The following is a 25,911-nucleotide window of genomic DNA, read 5'->3' on the forward strand; positions in this document are numbered from 1 at the left end:
TCAAAGCCATTTTTATTTGATCTTTGTTTATTTTTCCCATAATGTAACAATTATGTTTTTCTTTTACAGAAATGCGTTGGGTTATAAAATTATTGGTTATCCTGTTGGAATTGACAACCCAAAGTATGCCAGAAACAGGCTGATTTTCAATTTGTGTTTTGTTTGTGATGCCAATCTGCGTACAGTACAGTATGAACCCCTAGTGAGAAAACTTGCAAACTATCTTGTGACTTTAGAGGTAAATAATTAAATATTTTGAGCTTGTTAAGATTAAACTGGGGAATTTAAAGGATGATAAGGGTCCTGGGCAAGATATTTTCCCAAAAGTTTTGAAGGAAGTTAAAAATTAGATGTGCGCCATTTGCTACTAATTTTTGCAAATTCTTGAACAGGGCAGGTGCAAGAGGATTGGAAGTTAGCTAATATGAGTCCTCTTTTCAAATAAAGTGATAAAATTGTATCTTTTAGCCTTACGTAAATTATGGAAAAAAGGTTTTGAAAGTCTGATAAAAGATGCTTTGTGAAGTTGTTTAACAAAATTTAGAATGTCATTGAATAGTCAAAGTGGTTTTACTAAAGGAAAATCTTGCCTTTCAAACTTTTAAAGAATTGGACAGAAGAGTAGCTGGATGTAAAAAAGTAGAGGGTCATTGTAAATGGAGTTCAGTCAGACTGGAATATTGTCACAAATAGTGTCCTTCAGGGCTTGGTCTTAGGACCTTTGCTCTTTTTATTTACATCAATGACATAAAGGAAGGAACAGTCAATAAATTACTAAAATTTGCTGATGATGTTTAGATTTTGGGTATTTCTGCTGCTTTACAAAAGGATTTAGATCATTCATTGAGTTGGGCAAATAAAATGCAGATGGATTTTAATTATAATAAATGAATTTGAATTGTATGTATAATTTATATAAGAATAACCTTAACAGTGTTATGAAAGAAAAGGATCTTGATGTAGAGGTTAATCAGTTTTTAAACTGTCAAAGCAGTATGCTGTTGCTAGTGGTAGAGCAAATAGGATTTTAGGTTATATCTACAGAAATATTGAATACAAGCATAAAGAGGTTTTATTTCATCATGTAGATCACTGGTTAGGCCACATTTGAAGTATTGTGTTCAATCTTGGGGTCTTTACCTTTGGAAAGGCATTGAATTGTTGGATAGGGTATGGAGGAGGGCTACTAAAATGGTGCCTGGCCAGGCAGTTAAGGCACTTGACTTTTAATCTGAGGGTCATGGGTTTGAATCCCTGTTTCATCAACTGTGCTCGGCCCTTTCAGCTGTGGGGGTATTATAATGTGATAATCAGTTCCACTATTTGTTGGTAAAAGAGTAGCCCAAGAGTTGGCGATGTGTGGTGATGGCCTTCCCTCTAGTCTTACACTGCAAAATTAGGTGGGGATGACTATTGCAGATAGTCCTTGTGTAGCTTTGCACGAAATTCAAACCAAACCATTAAAATTAATTATTCTTTAGAGTTGTGTATCTACAATTTGTCTAGTTTTTATGTATAACATAAGATAAAAAATTATTTATTAGTTGAGAAAGTTTTAGTTCTGTCTTGGAATGTGATATTTTGTTTCCTTTTGTGTATTAGGAAGAATCAGGATTTTTTGTCAGATGAAAAAAGTAAAAATCATTTACCTTTAATAATGACTCAAATCATGAATGAGCTGAATCGCTATCGACGATGTTCTATACCAATCAGTAAGTAAGAAACAAAAATCATTTTCTATAATCATCAATGTACCGTGTTTACTCGCTTATAAGACGGGGATTTTTCCTCGAGATTTCGGGCTCAAATTGGGGGGGCCCGTCTTATAGGCGAGGTCTACAGACATAGAAAATAAATTTAGTTCACTCAGAACTGTGCAGATATTTCAGACAGTGAAAATATGGAAGTGAGCTATCTTGTTATTATTAGATCTGTGATTGTGAGTCAGCGCATCGTTCGTTGAAGGGTGCGCGGGACTTCGTTTTTCCCTATAACGTCATACCGGTAAGCACAATGCATCCACAGTGCTAACGAAGAAGAATCAATAAAGACACATCTTTTAGCATCTTGTCGGTTTCTTCCCGAACACTTGGCTGCTACCTTGGCAATCCAATTCTATTTTCACTTTTCTATCTCTTCTATTTTTCTCCTTCTAATCTGAAATCGAAATATCGTATACGAAACCCAAAATTAGGTTTCTATTAATTTCCATTTTTTTTTCACTTTTCTCTCGTTACCTGCTTTCCTTCCTTTGTCTTATAAATGAGTCTACACAGAATATCGACAATCTCTCAGGTGAAGTTGGGACCCGTCTTATAAGCGAATCGTCTTATAAACGAATAAAAACAGTAGCTAACATGTACAAGGAAACATATGTTGCTGAAGTAAGTAATAAAAATGAAACAACATAGAAATTACTATAAAGTATTTAAAAACTAAGTATTACCATAAATTTAAAAGAATGATAAAGCCATGCATAGATAAAAACGTAGAACTTAAGCTTCATGTCATTCGGAATATTACTCAATTCCTAAAATAAAGCTTTAAATGTACATGTAGTTTTTATTTATGTCTTAAATTAAATATAGACAGTCATTTTATGTTGTTTCATTATTATACATGGTACAGTAAGTAAAGCAGTTGGGACATGCATCTACTGTTTCATATCTACATGACTGGAAAACATATTTTAAGTAGGCATTTGAAGTTATGCTTTAAACTAAAAAGTACCTTAATTAGAAAAAAATTGAACTTTTTGCTCATCTGTGGTTTTATAACATGAATATACATTAGAACCTTAATATCAAGGTGACCCTTCCAACTGTATGTAGTGCCGTCTACAGCAAGATGCCCTTTTTACAAAAAATAAGCCACACAAAGCTGGATTTCATATTAACTATACTAAATTTCTGAATTTTAAGGCATCCCCTTTTGTTTGGTGTATGCAGGGCACAGGCATTCATGAGTTGCATGTTGCCATGCCATGGAGCATTGTTAACAGAAGGTTCAGTAGTGAAGGATTATTTGTGCTTATATATTTTTTTTTTAATTGTTGTTATTGGTTACAAAGTTTTAATGGCTAACATTTCACATTTACTTTGTGTTTATTTTATTGTCAATAATTGAAGTGGAAATCTGATGAAAATAAAGTAACAAGTCATTAGGCTTTTTACATGGCACCATATGATTGGCTAATTTGATCATTTTTCCTTGTAATATGATTCAATGACTGTAAGCCTTACATAACCATGTGGTTAGTGCACTCGACTCACATTCTGAGGGTTGCAGGTTTGAATCCCCATCACACTAAACATGTTCACCCTTTTAGTCGTGGGGTATTATAATGTAACAGTCAATCTCACTATTTGTTGGTAAAAGAGGAGCCCAAGAGTTGAGGTGGTGAGTGTTGATGACTAGCTGCCTTCCCTCTAGTCTTACACTGCTAAATTAGAGATGGCTAGTGCAGATAGCCCTCGTGTAGCTTTGCACATAATTCAAAACAAATGACTGTAAAAAGATTATAATTCAAGACAAGAAACTTAGATATCTTGAAATTTTTTATTTAGATTAAATAATGGGTTAACTAGTGAGGTATGCCACTGTCTCAGTTATCTGCTGTTTGTTATCCATCCATCATTTTATGCTTTCTCTAGGCAAGTATGGATAATCAAAGCACTAGAGTATATTTATTTACTTTCACAGCAATGAGTGCATGCTAATGACTATGTGGCATCAACAACCACTTGATAGTATAACTTTAACTCTTATTAGTCCTGTCTGATTGGTTGAATGAGAGAGAGAAGAAAAACAAAATAGTGGAAAATTAGTAACATGTTGTGCAAACAGAGCTTTATTCCTGAAACAAAACACGAAATGGTGAATCTGCTGTTAAAATCCTAGAAACAAAGTTTGTGTTAGGACTAAAAGAACATGAAAGTAGTTCCAGACTTCCAAGAATCCAGAACTGTTCTTGATTTGAGTTCTGTTTAACACAGTCCTAATAGACAAATAAAATGGGAGAAAATAGTAAGTACCAAAATATTTTATTTGACATGGCAACTCTGCATTTGATAAGTCCTATAGTATGTAAAAAAATAAAAAAGCCTTACCTATTATATTCACAAAGAGACAGTACTCATTAATAAATTTTTAAAGTGGTCAGTGCTCAACAATGGACATGTTTAAGACACTTTGAAAACTTGACCTTAGGACAACTATCAACCAGACTTTGGTTGTCCTGCATAAAAGGTTGTCTCTCCATCAGTTAAATGTTTTCTTGTTAAACTTATTCTGGATTTTAAGTGTTTGCTGAAATTGTCACATAACAACAATATCAGATACAGAAATAAACAGAACAACTAACTCTTAAGTTTAAGTTTGCAGTGCTTTGTAGCAACTTCACTATAACATCATTGACATTGTGTACTAATTTGTTTCTCATAACGAAACTTTGACCCATGCCTCTAGAATGCCATACTTTTGTGAAAAGTAAACACGGATGCATATGTTCTCTTTAGTTTTGGCAGTTTGAATAATTACAATATACAAACTACCTCAGGTAAAGTTGTAAGTTATGGTATCTGGATCATTACTGGAACCTCCCCCAAAAATACTGCAGTGAAAATAGCACAGTAACTTGCTAAATGTTGTGTCCTGAGTATTAGGATTATGTATTTCCCTACAATCATAAGCAATACATTAACATGGGTACATTATACCTATTGTGTACAGTGAAAGAAGCTTTGTTTACCTCTGAAAAAGCCAGCAAAAAAACTGTTGTTTTGCTCATTTATATTTTCATGCATTTTGCATCTATTCCAATTATATAATTCTTATAAGACAGGGATTAGCACAACACTTTCATTTGTCACTACAATAACACAGATTTGTTATGGTAAAAGTTATTTTTGCCAAATAAACTCAGCTGTATGTGCACTCAAAAACATTTTCATACATTTGTTTTATCTCTATCAGAGACATTTTTCATCAGTAACCATATCAATGTATTTCAACTGAGAGATACTGATAGTTTTTGGCCCTTACAATGGAATTGAATAGGGATGTTGCTAGTGTTGAGATTTTTTCCATGGCATGCACATGTTTGAGGATTTCTACATACCATTACAGATAACTTGTAAAGTTGGGTGTGAATTTAGCCTACTTAGTACATCTACAGGTAGTGTTTCTGGAAGTCTCTTTACTAGTCTGGACTTGTGGTGTGCAGCATGTGCCTCAAAAATGAAAACCATTCTGTGTGTGTATTTAGAAGTTGAATTCAACCCACAGATTCATTCAATACAAGTATGAAAATAACATGGGAATTAACACTTTGTTGATAATTTTTCACATTACTTGCATTTTTTTTGCATTTCCCTGGTTCAATGCTGAAATGCGTGTGCAAGACAATATGTATGACTTTGAAGTCTGAAATAATTAGTTTTTTGAAGGACAATCTCAGTTACTAAATTCTAATATGGCACTTATCTCCTCGCAAGATTAGCTAATATTGTTCAGTGATATCCTTTATTAGCAAACTTTTTCTTTATGCATGCCAAAAGCCTTCCACTCCTTTCCCTTTGGAGTGCAAGATTCCAACATGTCTCATGCATCACTTTCTCACCATGACATGAAAACTATCACTTTTCATTTGGCAGTGCTTGGATTCAAACATGCTCTTTTGTTTGTTTAATGCTTCATCTTTGACTGTTTCTTCATGAAGTGGTTGTTTTTAAAACTAATTAGCTTTCATTCAGCCTGTTTCTTCTATCAGTATTTACCAATTAATTCTTGTCATTTTATTTTCTGCATTCAAAACTGGTGAACCTTTATGTGCAATGAATTCTGGTGTTAATGTTATCACTTAAGGAGTTACACCTGTAACCAAATTTCTTTCTCAGGGCTCAAGTGTGGATAATCCAACAGCAAATTCCACTTCTTCCCACTCCTGACCTGATGATTTTACTAGGCCTAATGTGATTTTTATGAACTTTGTGTCTCAGGTTTGTTATTTTCTTTATCCTTTTACCATATTTCTTATGCGCCTCATCATTCCTTATTGCGCGAACAGTCTACTCAACCCTTTTTTTATTTTTCTTCTTTCACCTGGTATTTAAGTTCATGCTTATCAATTTATCTTGCAAGTAAATGAGGGGATTAGCATGTTATGCCCCATGGACTTCAGATCAGTTCATGCTTTCCTACTACCATGCTGACTGTCCATTTTTAGACTAGTTGTTAGGTTCCCTATTGCCTATTTGAGGGGTGGCTCCTGAACCACCTGTCAGTCTTACCTGTGCCCAGTATTCTCACTTGCATCTTACCCTCACCAATCTACTATGGTGTCTTTCTTTTATGAACTTCCTATTCAAGACTCTCTACAGAAATCTCAAAGGATTTTCTGGAGATACCCCTGCCTTTCTCTCCTTCACTTTTAGCCCACATGTTGTGTCAAGCCGTGGTTTCTTCATTGTTGTGACCTTACAGGTCGTAATGCTGTATTGGTTTGGGTTTGTTTAGCCTTGACATATTCTGGGGACTTCTGTAGGACCCCATTTCTGAGGCCTTACATTTTTTATATGGTCCCAGAAACTCTAGAGCCTCAAGTGTAATCAGTCCAATAACAGTTCACCTTTACTAATATCATAGCCCATTTGTCTCAGTTAGAGTGTCACTCTTCCAGTTACTAATATCATAGCCCATTTGTCTCAGTTAGAGCATCATACTCTTCCAGTTACTAATATCATAGCCCATTTGTCTCAGTTAGAGCATCATACTCTTCCAGTTACTAATATCATAGCCCATTTGTCTCAGTTAGAGCGTCATACTCTTCCAGTTACTAATATCATAGCCCATTTGTCTCAGTTAGAGCGTCATACTCTTCCAGTTACTAATATCATAGCCCATTTGTCTCAGTTAGAGCATCATACTCTTCCAGTTACTAATATCATAGCCCATTTGTCTCAGTTAGAGCGTCATACTCTTCCAGTTATTGTTTTCTATTCTTTCTCTTCACAGCCCTCACATGTCCCTTCTATTCTGAGTTCTTATTCTTGTCACTTTTCTTTGATGCACCCCAATTACCATCAGTACTGAGGATTGTTGAAAGGGAACTTGTTAATTGTGGTTCTTCATAGCTTGCATTCCTTCATTGGTGAGCAATAGGTACTTCAAATTCTATTGGATAGATTTATTGTCCAGTTTTTACCTTTCCACCCACCTCACTTTAGCTTATTTTCTGCCCTCCTCCTTGAGACCCTGTGACCAGCCATCATCTGTCAGATGTTTGGAAATTGCTGTTGCTGCTGGCAATCAAACCTGTTTCCATCTTTCCCCAAGTATTTATTCCTATCTTTTCATTGTCTCCAAAATAACCTGGAATTGGCAACTGTTACTTGATTTCTCTTGCTTCAACAACTTTGTTTCACTATCCTGGTTCACCATGGAATCTTTTCTCAACTTGACAAGAGTGTTTTCTGTCAGGTTGAGGATGGCCAAAATGGATGTTTCCAGTACTTACATAGATATACTGATATCACCTAAATCTTGTCCTTATATTCAGTTTGTGGATCTTGGGGTAGTTTACTAATTTTGGGCCTTCCCCTTCAAACTTGCTTTGGCACCTTATGTATTGTGCCAAGTTATCTGAGCTTTTACTACATTCCTGCATTAGCTGGGGCCATGATTTCTTTATTATATATACAACTGGTTTCTTTTGGCTCCTTGTGAATAGGAATCAGCAAATCATACTTGGTAGCTCCTTTGTCTGGTGATTCGGGTGGGACTGTTGATCAACCTGCAGAAATCCTATCTTAGATGGATGCCTTCCAGTGGAACAGTGATGTATTTTCAAACTTAGTGTTAGAAACTGGGTTTAAATAACCAGGTTGGGCAGAGTACACAAAACCAATTGTGTATCTTTGTGATCAACTTCAACATAAAATTTCCTCAGACCTACACACTATCTTGTCCAGATGGAGATCTCTTTCAATACTCATATCAAGTAAGCCTAACCTTTTCCATTATGACTTTGTTCAGTGGAACTGTTGGTTCACCATACCCTCTTATGTTAATCACTTATTGCTTACAACATTCTACTGCTTTTGGGGATGTGGTCATTAATATTGTCTCTGGTTTTGGCCCCTCTTTTTCATGCCCATATGAGATTGTCTTAGTGGGTACTTCATGATCAATGGAACCATGCTCAGGATCTCCTTTACACCATACTTTCACTATGAAACTAAGCCCATACAATGGCAGGTGTGCAGCTTCCTCCTCTGTTTCGGGATTTAATCTTTTCAAGGATGCATTCCTTTGGGGATGTTGGAAGGTATAGGTCAGATACTAGGAGGCTTTGGGCTATTGGTGTGTGAATGAAAGTATTTTTCATACCATTGTTCTTGAAATTCTAGGTGTACATCAGGCATCTCATCTCTTCCTACTCACCTGATAGTGTCTGGTTATGGTTTATTCAGACAGTTCTGTAGTGGTGGCACCTGTAAACTACTAAGGGGGTACCCAATCCAGAGATCTCTGTTTTTGGATGTTGGATCTCTTATTATTGGACCTATGCACATCAAATTCTTATATTGTGTGTCATGTGCCCAGGTGCTTTAAATGTGTTTGCAAATTGTCTTTTGCACCCCAACTGGTTATATCCCATAGAGTGAGCATAAAATCATCTCATTTTTAGGTATCTTTGCCATCAGTAGGTTCTACCCATGTGGATGCCTTTGCTGTGAGCCTCAACAACACTTATTCCTCATCCCTAGGCTCTAGCAATCAATACCTTCAGGCAGGGTTGGTCACAAAAGTATCTTCATATGTACCCACCCATCTGATTACTTCATCACATTTCTTTCATCCACTTCACTCCTTGTCAAGTTCTCCTGATTGCTCATTGTTTGCCAGCTCAGCCTTGATTTCCACTGTTACAGCAAATACTTTTTTCTCCTGTCTTTTTTCCCACTTTCTCCTTAAGTTCTGTGTATCATTTTTCATGTCCTATATTTTCATGCCTGGCTTTTGTCCAGTCTTTGGCAAGAAGTACCAGTTTCACACATTCAATCACTTCCTTGTTAGCTGGTTCCATCTGTTTTTATTAATGAGGAAGTGATGCATGATGATTTGTATGAGAGACATGGTGGATTCTTGCAATTCCAGTAGGGATGAGCAGAAGGTTTGTGGCATGCATGAAGAAAAAATTTTATTATAAATGAGAGTATTGAACAAGAATAGTTAATCTTGTGAGAGGAGTTAAGCACCTACTGGAAATAAATTTTTGGTATAGAAAAATTATAACTTTACAGCAGTTGGTCATGTCAGATGCCTTCAGTTTTTTCACTGATTCAATGTAACATTATGGAAAAGTTTTTAAAGACATTTTATCAACCTATATGCATGTATGTATTGTATATTAACACTAAGTAAAGTGAAAAATCCAAACTTGCTTAACCTTTTGTAATTAAACATTATATATCACAGAGAAAGTTTGATGATAAGACTTCTGTTAGAAACTGATAAAGTCAAAATTGTGATGTAATTTTAAGATTAGTAACTAAACTAATCACCCAAGGTTTATACTGTCTTGACTAGATGAATCTAATACAATCCATCTGAAGGTGATTCGAGTTCATCCTGACCCAACTCAAGTCATGGATCACCACGTTCCAATCTTCACCAAAAGCAGAAGTGCCATTCTTCCAAGTCAGTGGGATTTAACTACACAACAGGTAGAGTTTTAATGCCTTAAAATAATGAAGAAAATTTATAAGTGTGGAAGAATAATAGAGAAGTTATGCTGTAGAAGCAAAGATTGCTTTGAGTGATAATAAATAATGACAGTTGAGTGTTTTGATTCATACTTTGTGTGGCTTTGTGAAAAACCCATTCTTCTTTTCACAACCTTTGCAGCATTATATATTGGTTATTCTTGATGCCTTGTTTTGTATTGAAATACATCTGTCAGTGCACTGTCTTATATCTGAGATATTGATATTTTAATCATTCTAGTCTCTTCTAATATCTTTGATTTCTCTTTAATTTCTTATATTTAATTAGTTTATAAATGCCTATAGGATGTTTTCTTATAGTTAATTCATATATTCTCAGCATTTAACTTAAAATGTATTGTTGTTATTGCTCATATCATTTGGATTTGACTTCACCTATATGTGTATACATAAATCCATATTCTTATTTAACTGTGTTTCATGATATATATTAATCACTTGACTCCACCTTCTTTAATTGTGTGTGGAATTTTGTGCAAGCTATACTGTATACAGTGTACTTGCATTCAATTGCTGGAAGTTGACTATACCCCATATGGTGAATGAGCAGTCAGTGAGTTAATAATTCATATTTTGTTATGGTAAAGATGCCTCTTAATCAATTAAATCTCATTTAGTAGTTGGTAACAGAACTTACAATTTTGAGATCTTTAGTTATTGTTTAAAGTTAATATGTTCTTGAACTGTGGGTTCAAGATTAACGTAATAAAAACTAATGTTATTCATAGTGATATCTCTTGAAGAAGCACGTTGTAGAATAGTCATACTGACTCCCAAATAAAGTCTAGGTAATTCTTGTAAAAATTATGTTGGTGTCATTTATCCACTGGAATGCAACAGTGACCTTAATTTTATTCATAGTCTCATGTGTTGATAGTAAGCTAAATCAGACGTATTCTTTAGTAATAAAAATTATTTTTACAAAAAAACATTTTAGAAATGTTTCCAAATGTGGTTATTAGTTTCAATATTCACTTCCTTAACTCTGTCTCTGATATAGCTTCACAGAATTACCACACTACTCAATGCATTTTAAGTGGAAAATTAAGGGTATCAAGCTGCAAAGGATGCCTCTTCCTGAACTTGAACCAAGTTTGTAACATGAGAGATGAGAGACAAATGTACATATTAGACACAATCTTTATGTAACACATAATAGAAACCACTAGGGCATGTATATGGATAGTGAATGTGTAGAACTGTTAACTTACAAGTCCATTTGTAATCCTCCTTCAATTTAAACTAAAAAATAAACCAAAATCTTTACTGAAAAATAATCCAGTCACTTGAACTTAAGTTAAGCCAAACAAACTCTTTTTTTTTCTTCAGAAGTTAACATCTGCTACAATCCATTGTAAAAGTAAAATCCAAGCTAAACTTTGATTTTACTAAATTTTGTACTTCAAATAAAAATCAGTGTTTAACAGAGTAAGATTAAACAAACCCAGTTTTTCTCAGAACTCAAGGTGTATATTAAGATTCAAAACTCTCATTGAACCTGTTCATTGCAGGTGAATGTCAAAATCCAAAAACAATTGTTAACATTCTGGTAGTTTCAGGTGAAACCTGCTGACTTCCTGACAAGTATCAGATACGTGCACAAATAACTACAGATTTTGTGATGACAAGAAACCCACTTGAAGTAATAGTGTATCTCAGGTTAACCTGAAGATGACCTAAGAAAGACAAAACGTTGTTTTCTGCTTTATTTAATAAGTTTTAACACCCATACAAGCCATCTTGAGGTACATAACTACAGATTTTTTTAGGAAATAAGGAAAGTGGTTCTTATCAGATAAGAACCTAATGTATGTAAAGTAATGAGACTGGACAAAGTTGGTAACAATGGAAACAATTTATTATAAAACAGACAAATAAAATACAGAGTATGTATTTTTTTCACATTAAAATAAAGTTGCTTCTTCTAGGTTGTGCCTAGTTTCATAGCCTTCTCTCCCTCAGGTTAGACTTCCTTCAAACTAAACATGATTATTTTAAAATTGTCTTTACACTGTAATCTCTCTAAAATTGGCTTAAAAAGAGAATACTTGAATTCAACTGTCTAGTCAGCAGTGTGTCCTCTTAAGTTTCCTTACAGTAGTGTCAAAATTGGCCAGACAATGATATAACAGTGCTAATCCTTTTATTCTAAATTACAAAATCATCCCAAAATCAACCTGTGTTGTATTATACTTAGTCTAATATGGTTAATTATAAATTAGAAGTTTGCTAAAACTTAAAATCTGAGTAAGACTGGCTATAAATAAAAACTAATACTGTACACAACCAAATTTGCATGCAAGCAACACAACTATTGAGTAGTTGATGTGTTTGTAGTGTATAACATGCTAAGGTTGTTAACCTCTCCTAGCTGTAACTTAAATCACCAAAAAGAAAAAAAGTATAGTTATCTTTCTCACAAGAGGACAATAATAACACACTTACTTTGGCAAAAGGAAAAGTTGAGTTGCTTGAGTGTCTTGCTGTATCCAAACTGTGAATGATGAAAAATAATTTTTAAAATGTTTGCACATGTGGGTGAGTTGTTTTTTTCTATGAATTAAACTGGAAAAGAGCCAAGCATGGCCCACCAGATACCTTGCTGGATTGTGGATTTGAAATTCCATAGTTCATGCTGTGATATTACAAAAAAAAACAAAGTTCATACTTATAGGCTTTATTAGTGTAAAAATAGTAATCCAAAAGTTGACCCACATTGCTGTTGTCTAGCTGACTTCTTTTTAGTATGCATCACTTCAAAATTAAGGAAGGCTAGTATAGATATGTTCCATGTACCTTTACAGAAAATTAAACATAGATACACCATAAAGCTTCCTGTTTGGAGGGACTGCTATTCTTTCTTCATTATTGATCTGTTTGTTAAAACATTTCAAAGTTTTTGTCATAAAATCTAAATTGTTAGATGGCTTTGTTTCAGTATTTAAACTTGTTTGATTCCTAATATTTTGCTGCATGTCACTAGCATTTGATGTTGAAGAGATATGGTGAACATCAGTTTATATAATGAGACAATGCACAAAAATAGCTAGAAAGTATTAAGAATTACTTGAACATTTTGTTGCAATTTCTTCACGACTAGTAGACCAAATAGTTTGTTGTGAAAATATGAATGAATTAATATATATTGTCATGCATTATCATTTATCTCGGATGAGTCTTTGATTTCTGATGTAACATCTTAACATATTAGTTTCAAGTAGATGGATAATTTAATCTTAACTTAGAAGTTACTTAAATGTCAATATATATCAAATTCATCATATTTGCTAACAAGATTGACACAATTTTCTTTCTGAACAGGAATATATTTTAATATACAAACAGCAATACAGTTTTATAAGAATAATTATAACAAATAATTTGTATACAAAAGTTTTATAAATTTACAAACAATACTGAGTGTTATAACTTATCTGAAACAATATTTTATCAAAAGATCATGATGAGTGAATTAATTCTGAGTTAATATTGTTACATTTTGGTTAATGGCTAGTTTCACACCACTTACAAGCTGAGTTTTCTCCAACAAAAACATCTAATGCCCTCATAGAAATGTTAATATCTAAAGTAAATTTTCTGAAGTTGAACAGTTAGTAGTGTATGAAATCTATAAATGTTTCTGGTCAAATCAGTAGTTTTCCAGTTAATAATTGTTTATCACAGTTATAGCTTCTGAGGTTAATAGTATACTAACTGTAGCAACCAAACAACATTAAACTGTCTCTCTGCATTTTGCAATGACTAACTGTTATACTCATTAAGCAAGATTATCAAATTCAACTGGTAATAAATACTGGCACTCTCTAGAATTACTTAAACATTGTATATTGTTGATTCATGCTCTCGAGACTTCTACAAATTCAGAGAACGGGCAGGACTTTTACAATACACATTTAACAATAAGTATTACATGCATTAAACTAAAACAAAACATGGATATTACAATAAGCATATAGCAATATATCCTTTGCAATATTTTCAAGTAAAACAATTCTTGTACTGCTCGCCCTAATGAAGCTGCATGGGCAAAACATTGGCTGAAATAGTAAAGGTCATTTGATGTTCTTTGCATTTTTTGGGAAAATTACTGGGAGATTACACGTTCATGCAATGCAGTTTTAAAACTAGAAGAAAAAAAATTAAGTTTGGAGTTGAAATCCTTTCAGATCAATGGTTTGGTTTACTTGATCGTGTGAATGGTACTTAAACTGAAAAACTAAAGGTTCTCTCCATTATTTTCAAGCTGTTTATTTTTAAATAATATACCTTATGTAAGGAACATTACTTATCTTAGTGTTTTGTCTTGATATGACAAAATGTATACAAACTGAGTCATAAAACATCCACTGCATCATGTAACATTGTATTAAACTGTTATTCTGGGTAAATCTGTAGTTAATTGTTTCTACCTAATATTAAATACATTAGTACTACTTGCTTAGGTTATATGTATTTACTTTATGATGTGACTTTATCTGTTAATTTCTCAGAAGTTGTTTTAGCATTTGTGATTTTAAGTGCCATCTAAACCTGTTATTAGAGGACAGTATTTTATTTTAAAAAGCTGTCCAACCTGTTTAATTGTGTGGATTGTCCTTTCTCTCTTCGAGTAGTTGTTTTTATATGTATGTATGGAAGAGAAAGAAAAAATATATATTGGTAAAAATGTGTGTGACCATTATTTTGTAAGTTGATTAAAAAAAATCATTTTTTTCAGTTCTCTTATTTTAACATTTAAGTTTACATGTTTAGTTTAAATTTTTTTATCAAGAAACAATAAAAAGAACGATGATTGATATATCAGCCTACCTCACCATGAGGAGATTAAACTTAATGTATCAACTCATATGATCATGAAGAGATTAAACAGTATTATAAACTTCATTTTCAAATCATTTCATTATATATTTGATCAAAAATCTATACATTTGTTTTTGTGGTCCATCTTCTTGTTCAGACATTGTGATTGAATGTAGTACAAGAAATCTTGCCTAATTGTTCCATTCTCTTCCTGTTCGTGAACAGTGGGACTTAACTGTAATGCAGGTAAGACAAAATTCACCTATGGTGCATGTATAATTCTCTCTGCGAGTGCTCTTGACCTATACCATTTTGAGTTTGTTTTGCTCTGTTTCATCTTTCTTTCCTTCTCCTCCTCTTTTTTTTTTTTTTTGGGATGAACTGTGGTCTGTAGGTCTGTAAAAATGTCTTTCGCATTAACTGTTCAGCTCTTATGGTTATACTATCATATACTGAATTTGTTTTGTGTGTTTTTTTAGTTAGCAATGCCACCCCCTCACTGTTATTGTTAGGGAGCCTGTATGATCACTTAAGCCTAATTATTAGTTGATTACTTTTATTATTATTACTATATGCTAATTAGTTTATATCCTGTCTTTTGACTGCTAATCTACTGATAATTTCAGGAAAGTCCTCAGAAAGATTGTGTGTGGTAACAGGGGTGCAGATCTGATCTAGGGTCTTCCTTATAGAAAGTCTGATGTGCTTATCCACTCATCTTAGGGTCTTCCCCATTAGGCACTGAATCCACCTTACCTATTTGTTTTCACAAGGGGTATTCTGATTTTGCAGACTTTTGAGCTAGAATGAACTGTGTGTATTTTTCAGTAAGATAGCTACAGAAGGTTTCTTTTGTCTTTTTTCATGTATGATTCTTATCCCATTAGTTTTCTGTTTTCTTGTGTGGTCTTCTTTGGCATGATGGACTATTCCAGATAGAATGGTATTATAGAATCTTATGGGTCTATTATGCTTCTGAATTTTTCTTTTTGGCTTTCTGTTTCTCCACTATATTAATTGGTGTCAACATTCACTGGATGTTGTAAGTGCTGTTCTTTCTCTCTATTAGCTTTTTAGTTGTTTCAAAGAGTGCATATTGCAATCATATTTTACTGTCTTCCAAATACTGTTTAGATGTTATGTATGCTGCTTGCATATTCATTGTCTGTTTTCATGAAGATTTTTTGTGGTTGTTTCCTATTTAGTGTTCATATTTTATTTTTATTTTCTTTATCGCATACTCCAGACATCCACTGCTAATGAAAGCTGTAGTAGTGGTTTTTGTCCTTCTCAGTATGTCCTGTACTACAATTATTGTTAATTCTTGACATAAAGTTTGATCTTTAGTGAAGATACTTATAATATGGTTTTCTGTAAACTCCTCTGATGTGAGTTAAGTTTCTTGGTAACCACCACATCTACATTGTCCAGAGTTTAGTTGAATCTTATCTGCTGAAGTGAGTCACACATGTTGAAATCCTCTCTGTACCTTATGGTTGATTACAAATGCATTCTTGTCTCATCAAGAGTCCTGAATCATAGAGCAGCTGGTTTGAAGGTATTATTTTAAAAATGTTCCATATTGAGGTTACTGACTACTATTGTCTGATAGGGGTGAACCTATGACTAGTCTTTATTATTGGTAATATTTAACTGCTTATTGAAAATGAGTTGTCTGTTGATGTTAAAGTTTTTAGTTCTGTTATCATAGAAATTGTTAGCTGGGTGTATTCATTGGAAATTTTATGATTTTCAAACTATTGGTGGAGTGTATCTATTATTTCCAGGTGTGTGGTACAAGAGAATAATTTACACACTGAAGCTTTTAATTGTCGTCCTTACATTTAAAGTATCTCAAAAAGTAGACTGGGTTTTTAACACCTAAATACATTTTATCAGTTAATAGTGACTTTGTCTATAAAATTTAATGAGGAGCAAAAACACCATTTAAATCTTTGTGACCATAGATTTAAAATAAAAAAACATTGGGAAAAATAACAAGACCAGCAAAATAAAGTATTTTGCAGTCTAAAAGCATACAGTACTTGCTAATACCAATATTTCTACAACAGCTCATCATGTAAAATGGAACAAAGAAAACTAAACAATACAATAAACCTAGCTAGAGGAGAACTTTACAAAACATGGATGCCTTCATTCATGAAGTTTGATAATTCAAGTCTTGACAGGGCACACCCTGGATGAGTGGATAGCATGCCAGCCTTTCTAGCAAAAAAAACTTATTTGAATCCCAGCCCCTTCTCAAGACTTCTGAAAAGCATAGCAGATTAGCAACCAAAATATAGGATATAAAATAATTAGGAATTAATAAACAGCCTTATATGATATATCATGTGCTGACCATGAGAGTGATTGATATACAAGCATCACAACTTTACCATAAGTACTTACTGCCTATCCTGAAGAAACAAGCTTTATTGAGGCATTCTTTATTTGCACACTTGTTTTTCATTTATGCTTAAATTTTTCATTGCTCTTTGCATAACATTTTATTTTTTGTCTTAGTTGTTTAGAAATATGTATGAAGCATATATTTGTTGCACATATTTATTTGTTTGTTGTGGTTATTGTTTTATTTTAAGGAAAATATGAACTGACATTTTTAATGTATATGGTGATGTTCAGAAAGAAACAGTGTTCATCTTGCCGTTCATTAGATATAAGTAAATTCTGGCTAACAGATGTCCATGCTAGTAGGTTAATATTCAACTTCTACTAGCATTGTCATGTTATTTGTCTTTGTGATGGATGCAGAGACAGATTGAGGATCAGATAAGCCAGGGGCTATGTTTCTACGGAGCCTATTATGATCACGACTGTAGACAGATGAAAAACAAAACAGCTAAACCTCATAATGGGCCATTTTTGAGACAGGGACTGGGATTTCTAGTCTTAATATCTCCCATCTGTTGTAATCACCCTTTTAAATATAAGAAAGTTATATTCTCTACACCACAAAACTGATGAAAGTTGTTTAAACTTGTGTCTTGATAATAGAGGTGTGTGTATGTATATATATAATTACATATCATTTAATGATTGTAGTTATGAAATTTGATCGATATTCCTTTCTTAATCCTGCATGTAGGCCTCACTTAATACCTTATGCCTTCCATCTTTCTTATTTTTTGACTTAAAATTTTGATATTTCATATTGCATCATAACATTAAAAAATCTATCAAATAAAATTGAGATCATTCACGTACATATTTAAAAATAAAAGAACTTCAAAGTTGAAATTCCTTCAACAGAAGTTTTGTTCATTTAGTTTTACACAAAATATTTGTAATCATAACATTTTTATTTTGGGTTAATTTCAGCACTCCAAACGAAAGCATTATTTTTTGTGAATTTGATTATTTTTTATATTGTATAGTACCCATATCGCTGTATGCATAAATTCAAAACAGGTTTGAACAAAAATCAATGTAAATGTAATTTTATCAATTTTAACCACCACTATATCTTAACCTCGGCTATTGTGGTCTAGTGTAATTACATATACCTCTCCTTTGTTAAGCCATGAGCTAGTGATGGAAATGTTTAATGAAAGCTCCCTTTCTGCTTTTTTTCAACAGTGTATGCCAATATAGCTTTCAGTTCAGCAGGCATTCATGTACAGGTCAGAAATAAGTGATAAAAGCTCAGCAAGATAGCTTTTAAGCTTTTCTGTTTTGTTTCATACTTCACTGATATTATGCTGTTGCAGTAGGAGATATAGAATTGTTAGGCTTTATAAGATTATTTTGCACTTCACTATATTAAGTTTCATTTTGGCAACAAGACCACTGTTTGTGAGGCTCTTTTTACATTTAGCCTTGTTGGGATAAGTAACTGCTTGAATGAGCAAAAAATTCACAATTTAAATTTAAAAAATAAAATAAATATGAAATGAGTATAAAATTTATTACTTAAATTGACAACTTAAAAATATTAGTTTATAATTTTGCTCTGGTAAGAAACTTGTTTTTATTATATGCCAGTGATTGTAAATAAAATTAAACTGCATGTGATATGTTTCAAATCGAAACAAAGGTAAAATTTATTTTACAAAACCTTTATATCAAACTTTAACAAGAATGTAGGAAGACATAAAAATATCAGTAAATGGAGGTAAGTGATTTTAATAGATTCTTAGTAAAATATATTACAATGATATATTTTAACTTTCAAAACTATAAATTATTTGGAATATATTTTCATACCTGAAGATAAGTTATTTTATTTTGTAGAATTTACATAAATGGTAGAAAATTCATCCCAAGTTGCAAACAATTTTTGCTATTCATGCACCTGGACATTTAAATTAAGTGCAAGTTGCATAAGCAGCATATATTAAAAATGTTCTTAGATCAACTGTAAGCAACTGGAATTGTCACATTTCACTTTATTTTTATCATACTGATATCATGAAGCTCATATTCTTAGTAGGGGCTGTTGAGATGTGAGATCTGTTTGGCCAGATTTTTAGCACCATTTGTATACATAGGCTGGTTGTAAGCTATGTAATTCTGTTTCTTTCTGAACACCCTTTATGCATACTGACATTTCACATGCAATTTGTAAAGAAATTGTTACATGATCAGTTTCAGCCTTAGAATCACATCAGGTGGTAGCTGGGTTGAAAAGAAAGTTCTTAATATTCAGTAATGTATCAAGCAGGTATTAGTACTGTCCATGTAGAAATGGTTCATCAAAATGGTATTTTAAATATTTTCTCGACAGGTCATTTGCATGTTACAATTCTATACAGTGTTTCCTTTTATAACCAGCCCCAGCATGGCCGGGTGGTTAAAGCACTCAACTCGTAATCTGAGGGTTACGGGTTCAAATCCCCATCACACCAAACATGCTCACCCTTTCAGCCATGGGGGCATAATACTATGACAGTCAATCCCACTACACCTTGGTAAAAGAGTAGCCCAAGAGCTGGCAGTGTGTGGTGACAATTAGCTGCCTTCCCTCTAGCCTTACACTGCTAAGTTAAGGACTACTAGTGCAGATAGCCCTCGTGTAGCATTGCATGAAATTCAAGACCATACCTTTTATAACAATGTGTATATTATGGCTGAGTCACAAATTCAGGGAATATCTGTAAATATCATAGCTAACAGTTTGGATTCCTTGTTCTTTCTTCTTGTTTTTTGTCAGATAACAAAAACAAGAAGAATGATTTCAACCTATTTCACTTAGATGACATAGTTTTAAACTCGGTATTTACTTTTATAAGCATTATTAATAACTAGTAGTTATTTAAATAATCATAATTTTAGTGTAAACTATTTTATCATTATTCCTTTACAGAAATTTAGTGTTCCTCAAAATGCATAAAAACAGGATAAAACAGGAATTACCATCCAGTAATAGATAAACAATAAATATTACAGTTGGAATATTATTGTATTAACAACTTTCTGTGTCTGTTGAAACACTGCATTAAAAACAAGCAAATAAGTAAAGAAAACTTTGAAGAAAAGAAAGTAAATATATGAATTGTAAATATCAATCCTTCAAACAAGATAGTAAGAATGCCATTTGCACCATCTCTACACAATAGTACAGGCAAGAATTAGCATATATAACTATTCAATCACATACTATCTTATTTGCATTGTTTGTGAAGGATTTATATTAACTATCCCTACAATTACTTCCCTTTTCTGAAAATTTTGTTTTTAGTTGTATCACTTGAGGTGAGCCTAATGCTGAAACCAGTCATATAGTAATTGTGAATTTTGCATAATGAAGTATTTATTTGCATGTGTGATATGTTTAACTTTTTATATGAGTAAGGGAACTGGGAATTTGTGTATAATTTTAATCTTTTGGATAGAAACCACTACATAAAATATACTATTAACGTGTAAAGTTGTTTTTTTTATCTGCACAGAATAATTATATACTATCCCTATAGCAAGCACTTCTATATTGTTAAATGTTTTCATTTAGAAATTAACATATTTTACCAAATAAGAACTGTTTTGATGTTCAAGCACCTTACAGTTCAAACTGTAACTGAAATACATTAGCAAGCTTATGTTATTGGATATGTTTTTATTAATAGGATCTGTTCTGAGAGCTTTCTTTGATATTAAAGAGGAGTCAGGTGTTTTTTAATAAATGTTATTTTAAATTATTATTTTCACAAACAAGTTATATTACAGAAAGGGTCTGCATGAATAAGTAATGTGTCAAGTTTCATATATATTTCTTTTTTAATATAGATTAATCTTTCATATAGTGTGTATATGTGCCTCACATGTAACAGTTAATTCCTTGTTTTTAATGGAGATATTTTGCACTAACAGTTGTGGTTATAATCTTTTGTGGACTTGGCTTTAAAACATTTCAGATTTGTTAAAGAAATGAATTTTAACAAGATTATAAAACAAAAATTAACTTCATATCAGTTTTCACTTGTATTTTCAGATACTAGGCTATATTGATGGGTTTCGTCATGTTGCCAGAATAGCTGCTGAAGCTGATGTGGAGGTCAGCTTAGTTAAGTCATGCATACAGAATATGGTGTAAGTTATTCCATCATATATATTAATCTGCATAAGTTGGAAGGTCAAAGAAAATAAATAAATGTTTTAGTTTGCTTTTGTATTAGTAAATCTTTAAAGTCATGTTATTGATAAATTATTAAATGACTTAAACTAAGACTTACACAGAAAAACAGCAGCATTGAATCCTCTAACTAAAACTACAATGGATAGTTTGTTAAATTTTCTTAGGTCAAGCCAGAAAACATTGCTTTGACCTAGTGAATTTTCTGTTGGTAACCTTTCTCTGTTTTCTGTTAGGTCTAAATTTGTGTGTAGTGCAAATAGTGTTTCTGCTTAAAATTTTTAGATGAAATGGAAAATAATAAACATAATTTCTAAATACATTATTTTAAGGAATCATCTTTGAAACTATCCATTCATAAGCAGTAAATAGTACATATGATTATGATTCCATTATTTCAGATTACATATTTTTTCTTGTGAGAAATACCCCTATTTCTACAGTTTTATGGATTTTTTTTACCATTCAAACTAACCATTTTTCTTAATTTCAAGGATTTCTTTTTACAATATAACACTAAAATTATAACAATATTTAGTTCTATATACAGAAGGTTAGCATGGATCTTGAGCTAGGTAATATGTGTAAATTTTAAAGTAGAATCAAGAAATTATGTACTCAACAACATCAGTTTACCTGATAATTACATACTGTATTATATAAAGTTTTCTTGTTACATTATATGAACTTGACCACTTGTTTCTTTAGATTTAAAAAATGACCACCAGAAACACTTGTTTTTGTGGAGTTTGATGAAGGAAAAACTTTTTAGATTTATATTTGAAATGCACAGTTGCAAAAAAAAATTCTCACATTTAGCATGATACGTAGGCTGAGAAAAACTTTTTAAATTATGAAAATTTGGTAGTTTTAATGGAGAAAGGTCTGTTTTCCTATAATTTGCTTAGGTATTATGGTGTCGTTGCTCTTATACCTATTTTCCTGTACTCCAATGTTTATACACCTACCCCAGAACTTGGACGACTGGCCACTGAACCATCATTGCAGGATGAATGTATTAAGTATGTAACTAAACAAGGTAAGTTTTGTAAAAGAGAATTAGTTAAACTAAAATATAACAAATTAGATTTTTGTAGATAAAGATTATATTCAAACCCAACATGTAATTTAAGTGTGCTTTAATTACAATATTTATAATACCCATTAGTGTAGTATACAGATTCTGTTATTTTCATCTGCAGGTACAATTTTGCTTTTCTGTGTATGAAAGGTTACAGGTATATGAATGAAATATTTCATTATATTTCTAATTTAATTATTATTCATCCAAGCTAAGTAACAAGTGAAGCTATTGGACTCAGATTACAAGAGAGGAAGTGATGTCAGAGAACATTGCACCAATTCTTCTGTTTGGCCATATAAATATATAGAACAGAAACATTATAACACAAGTCAAATATATAGAGACAACAGCAAAGAAATTTACACAAGTATCAAGAGTAAATGGAAGGTTATGTGTAGTAACTGCTTGTGGGAACACTCGTGAGGTGGTATTTTGTCTGCATGAAGTTCCATCTGAGAGAGTTTTTGGTGTGCTATGAGTTAGTTTATCTTGTGACTTAATATAATAATTAAGTTTTTATGAAAGCAGTGTGTAAGGTTGATTATTTTAAGTTAGCTGTGACAAATTTTTATTACTTAACTCTGTACAAGTCATCCATTGTGTTTGCAGTTACATTATTGGCTTTACTGATGTTGTTGGCATCACAAGACTTGAATTTCATATATTTTGTTACCTCAAGTGTTTCGTATTACCTCACAGTGCTGCTTACATAGTCTAGAGAGAGTTCAAAGCCTCAATTGGGCATTGTATAAATATAGGCAACCAAACAGGTGCAAGTCAAGTGAAGAAAAAATATTTCTGGTTATTTAAAATTATAATACATAAGGTACATAATATAATAAATTGAAGACTTATCCGAGATAAATTGTAATATGTAATGAATGAATAAAACTATCATTCAAATTGTGTTAAAAAAACAATGTGATATAAATCTTGATTAAAAAAAATACTGATTTAATTCTTGTTTTAATAATATCATACGTATTTTATTTATAATGCTATCAGTGAATTGTAAAAAAAATAATCAACCTTGAATCATTCTTTCACTTATAGTAAAGAACCTTGTATCAAATTTTGTACTGTTTAGTCTGGTAAAAGGCAGCATTTTATCACATACTATTTTTACTTGTAGTAATATTTCATTTTTCTGCATTTTTCAAGGTATTACCCCTTTTACGTTCATGTAGAATTTGTAAACATTGAACTAAAGGACGTCATCTGAATTGTTCACACTTACTAAATGTTGATTTTTTATAGTATAAATTTAAAAAATCCACGTGATTATTGAATGTCTTAAACAATATAAAACTGTACTAGTTATTTAATAGGCTTAGAATATTATAAATTGCACTAGTTATTTAATAAGCTTAGAATTGTATAAAATTGTACTGGTTATTTAATAGGCTTAGAATGGTATAAAATTGTATTAGTTATTTAGCTTTCCAGTGTTCATATACAGGCCTGTGTAAAATACAATAAAGAAAATAGTCTTGCCATTTATTATTATTGACTGATATTTCATTAGCCAACTGTATTTTGAGTGCTGAGAGAGACTGGCATGACCAAGAGGTTAGGGTGCTTGAATCTCAATCTAAGACTGTAAGGTTGAATCCCCTCCCCCCCAATCCTACCAAACATGTCCACTCTTTTAGCCATGAGAATATCATAATGTGACAGTCAATCCCACTGTTCATTGGTAACTTAAGCATTGGCAGTGAGGGGTGATGCCTTCCCTCTTGTCTTTGAATATTAAATTACTGATGGCTGCTGCAGATAACCCTCATGTAGCTTTGTGCAAAATTCACAACCAACCAAATCTCACTTGCTGTCTGACTTGCTTTTACTGGGTTAAAAGTGGTAAGGTTGAATTCCTTTTGTACTTAGGTTCTTCCAGAGTAGGATATTTATAACTCATTTTCACCATGTGACAATGATTAAAACTGAACTCTTGAGTCAATACTTTTGTTATTATTGATAAATATCATTGCATTTCCATGATTGATGGTGGCTCATGCAAATTAAAAATGGTGATGTGTTGATGCTTCAGTACTCAAAATTGGCCTTGGTTAGTACACATTGTCACATTAAAGTTATTTCATTCACAGACATACAGGAGTGGATAATGTTAGATTTACCAAATTTAACTATCTGTTAATAAAATAATTTAATTCAGTATTACCAAAATTGCTTTATAGATTGCACTTGGTTTTCAATGTCTATTTTATTTTTTACAGTAGAATAAATACTTTTGAGAATAAACATTTCAGTATATACATGTTAGGTTTGATGAATGAAAATATTTTGTTATAAGAGATAATATCTTAACTAAAATAAGAAAGTTTATAACTCTTGTTTTTTAATACTATTTTTCCATACCAAACATTTTTGTTCAAAATATTAGTCCCTATTTGAAAATCTAATGGATTCATGATAGCATAGTTTAAGAAAATGGATGTAAGCTTGAGGCTAACATTTTATTGTGGTATCTTAAAATGTATAATCATTATAAACAGCTATCCAGCATTGTTTTAACTCCAACTTTAATTCAGTAAATCTAATACTGGGTAGGAAAACAGTGTGGAAGTGTTGTAATTACTGCATAATGCAAGTAATCATATCTTTCTAAATAAAATCATCCTAAAATATTTGTACTGTATATTCTTCTGTATTGTTTAAATATTTCCATGCTACTATAAATTTGAAGTTCTAGATTGGAGTATGTGAATTAAATGCTACTGTACTGACAAAATGCATTCTCTTTATGTACACTGAAATATTAAAAAAAATAATACATTAATGTCCTTCCAGAGCGTTACTTACCAGACTTTAGGTCAGTATTTATGCTTTACTGTGGGCTAAGTCCAGGAATAACTGTACGTGACCTCTGTACCCGGCATAACCCTCACTCACTGGGAATAGATGAACGGTAAGGTGATAAAAATAAACTTTCCATTTTATTATTGTATTCAACAGATAAGTTTTAGATTTAAGTGTAATTAGTTTATTTGACTAATAAAGCATGAGTATTATTTTTAGGATTATTTTAAAATAAGAATTCTTAAGTCTATTTGAATTAGGACAGAAAATGTATCAAATAAGCACTAAATAGAACCATGATAAGTTATTCACAGCTTGAAATACTGTTTCAGGGTGATATTTCATATATTATTTTTTATTCAAATAAGCATTTATTAGCAGCCCAATGTCATGTTGACTAAATAGTGAAAGTCATTGTACTTATGAATAGAGTTGGATGATCAATGGAATTTACTTAACCATTAGGCTCACCATGATAAGTTATTCACAGCTTGAAATACTGTTTCAGGGTGATATTTCATATATTATTTTTTATTCAAATAAGCATTTATTAGCAGCCCAATGTCATGTTGACTAAATAGTGAAAGTCATTGTACTTATGAATAGAGTTGGATGATCAATGGAATTTACTTAACCATTAGGCTCATGTCACATTCAAGTTTCAACTGATTATTCTCACACAAGTCTAATCTTCCTATTCTCAATTTATTGTTGTTTCTAAAACATTTTTAACTATCCTTCATTTAATATAAATTTTAAAATATAATAATTTAGGATTAAGCTAGTTTTCTTTCAATCTTACAGTTTTA

The 25,911-nt window shown here is 32.1% G+C and overlaps 1 protein-coding gene across 1 annotated transcript in view; it reads left to right on the forward strand.

Moving 5' to 3' along the window:
• The window catches only part of Nprl2 (Nitrogen permease regulator-like 2), a 50,704-nt gene that overhangs the window by 17,304 nt on the left and 7,489 nt on the right, over window positions 1-25,911 (forward strand). Inside the window, exons 3-9 of the mRNA XM_076501389.1 lie at window positions 70-238; window positions 1,607-1,712; window positions 9,592-9,728; window positions 14,835-14,855; window positions 21,061-21,158; window positions 22,110-22,240; window positions 25,094-25,211. Of these exons, the coding sequence (XP_076357504.1) occupies window positions 70-238; window positions 1,607-1,712; window positions 9,592-9,728; window positions 14,835-14,855; window positions 21,061-21,158; window positions 22,110-22,240; window positions 25,094-25,211 (780 nt within the window). The remainder of the gene's footprint in view (window positions 1-69; window positions 239-1,606; window positions 1,713-9,591; window positions 9,729-14,834; window positions 14,856-21,060; window positions 21,159-22,109; window positions 22,241-25,093; window positions 25,212-25,911) is intronic.

Source organism: Tachypleus tridentatus, chromosome 5 (assembly GCF_004210375.1).
Source record: "Tachypleus tridentatus isolate NWPU-2018 chromosome 5, ASM421037v1, whole genome shotgun sequence".
In the NCBI taxonomy this organism is placed as follows: domain Eukaryota; kingdom Metazoa; phylum Arthropoda; class Merostomata; order Xiphosura; family Limulidae; genus Tachypleus; species Tachypleus tridentatus.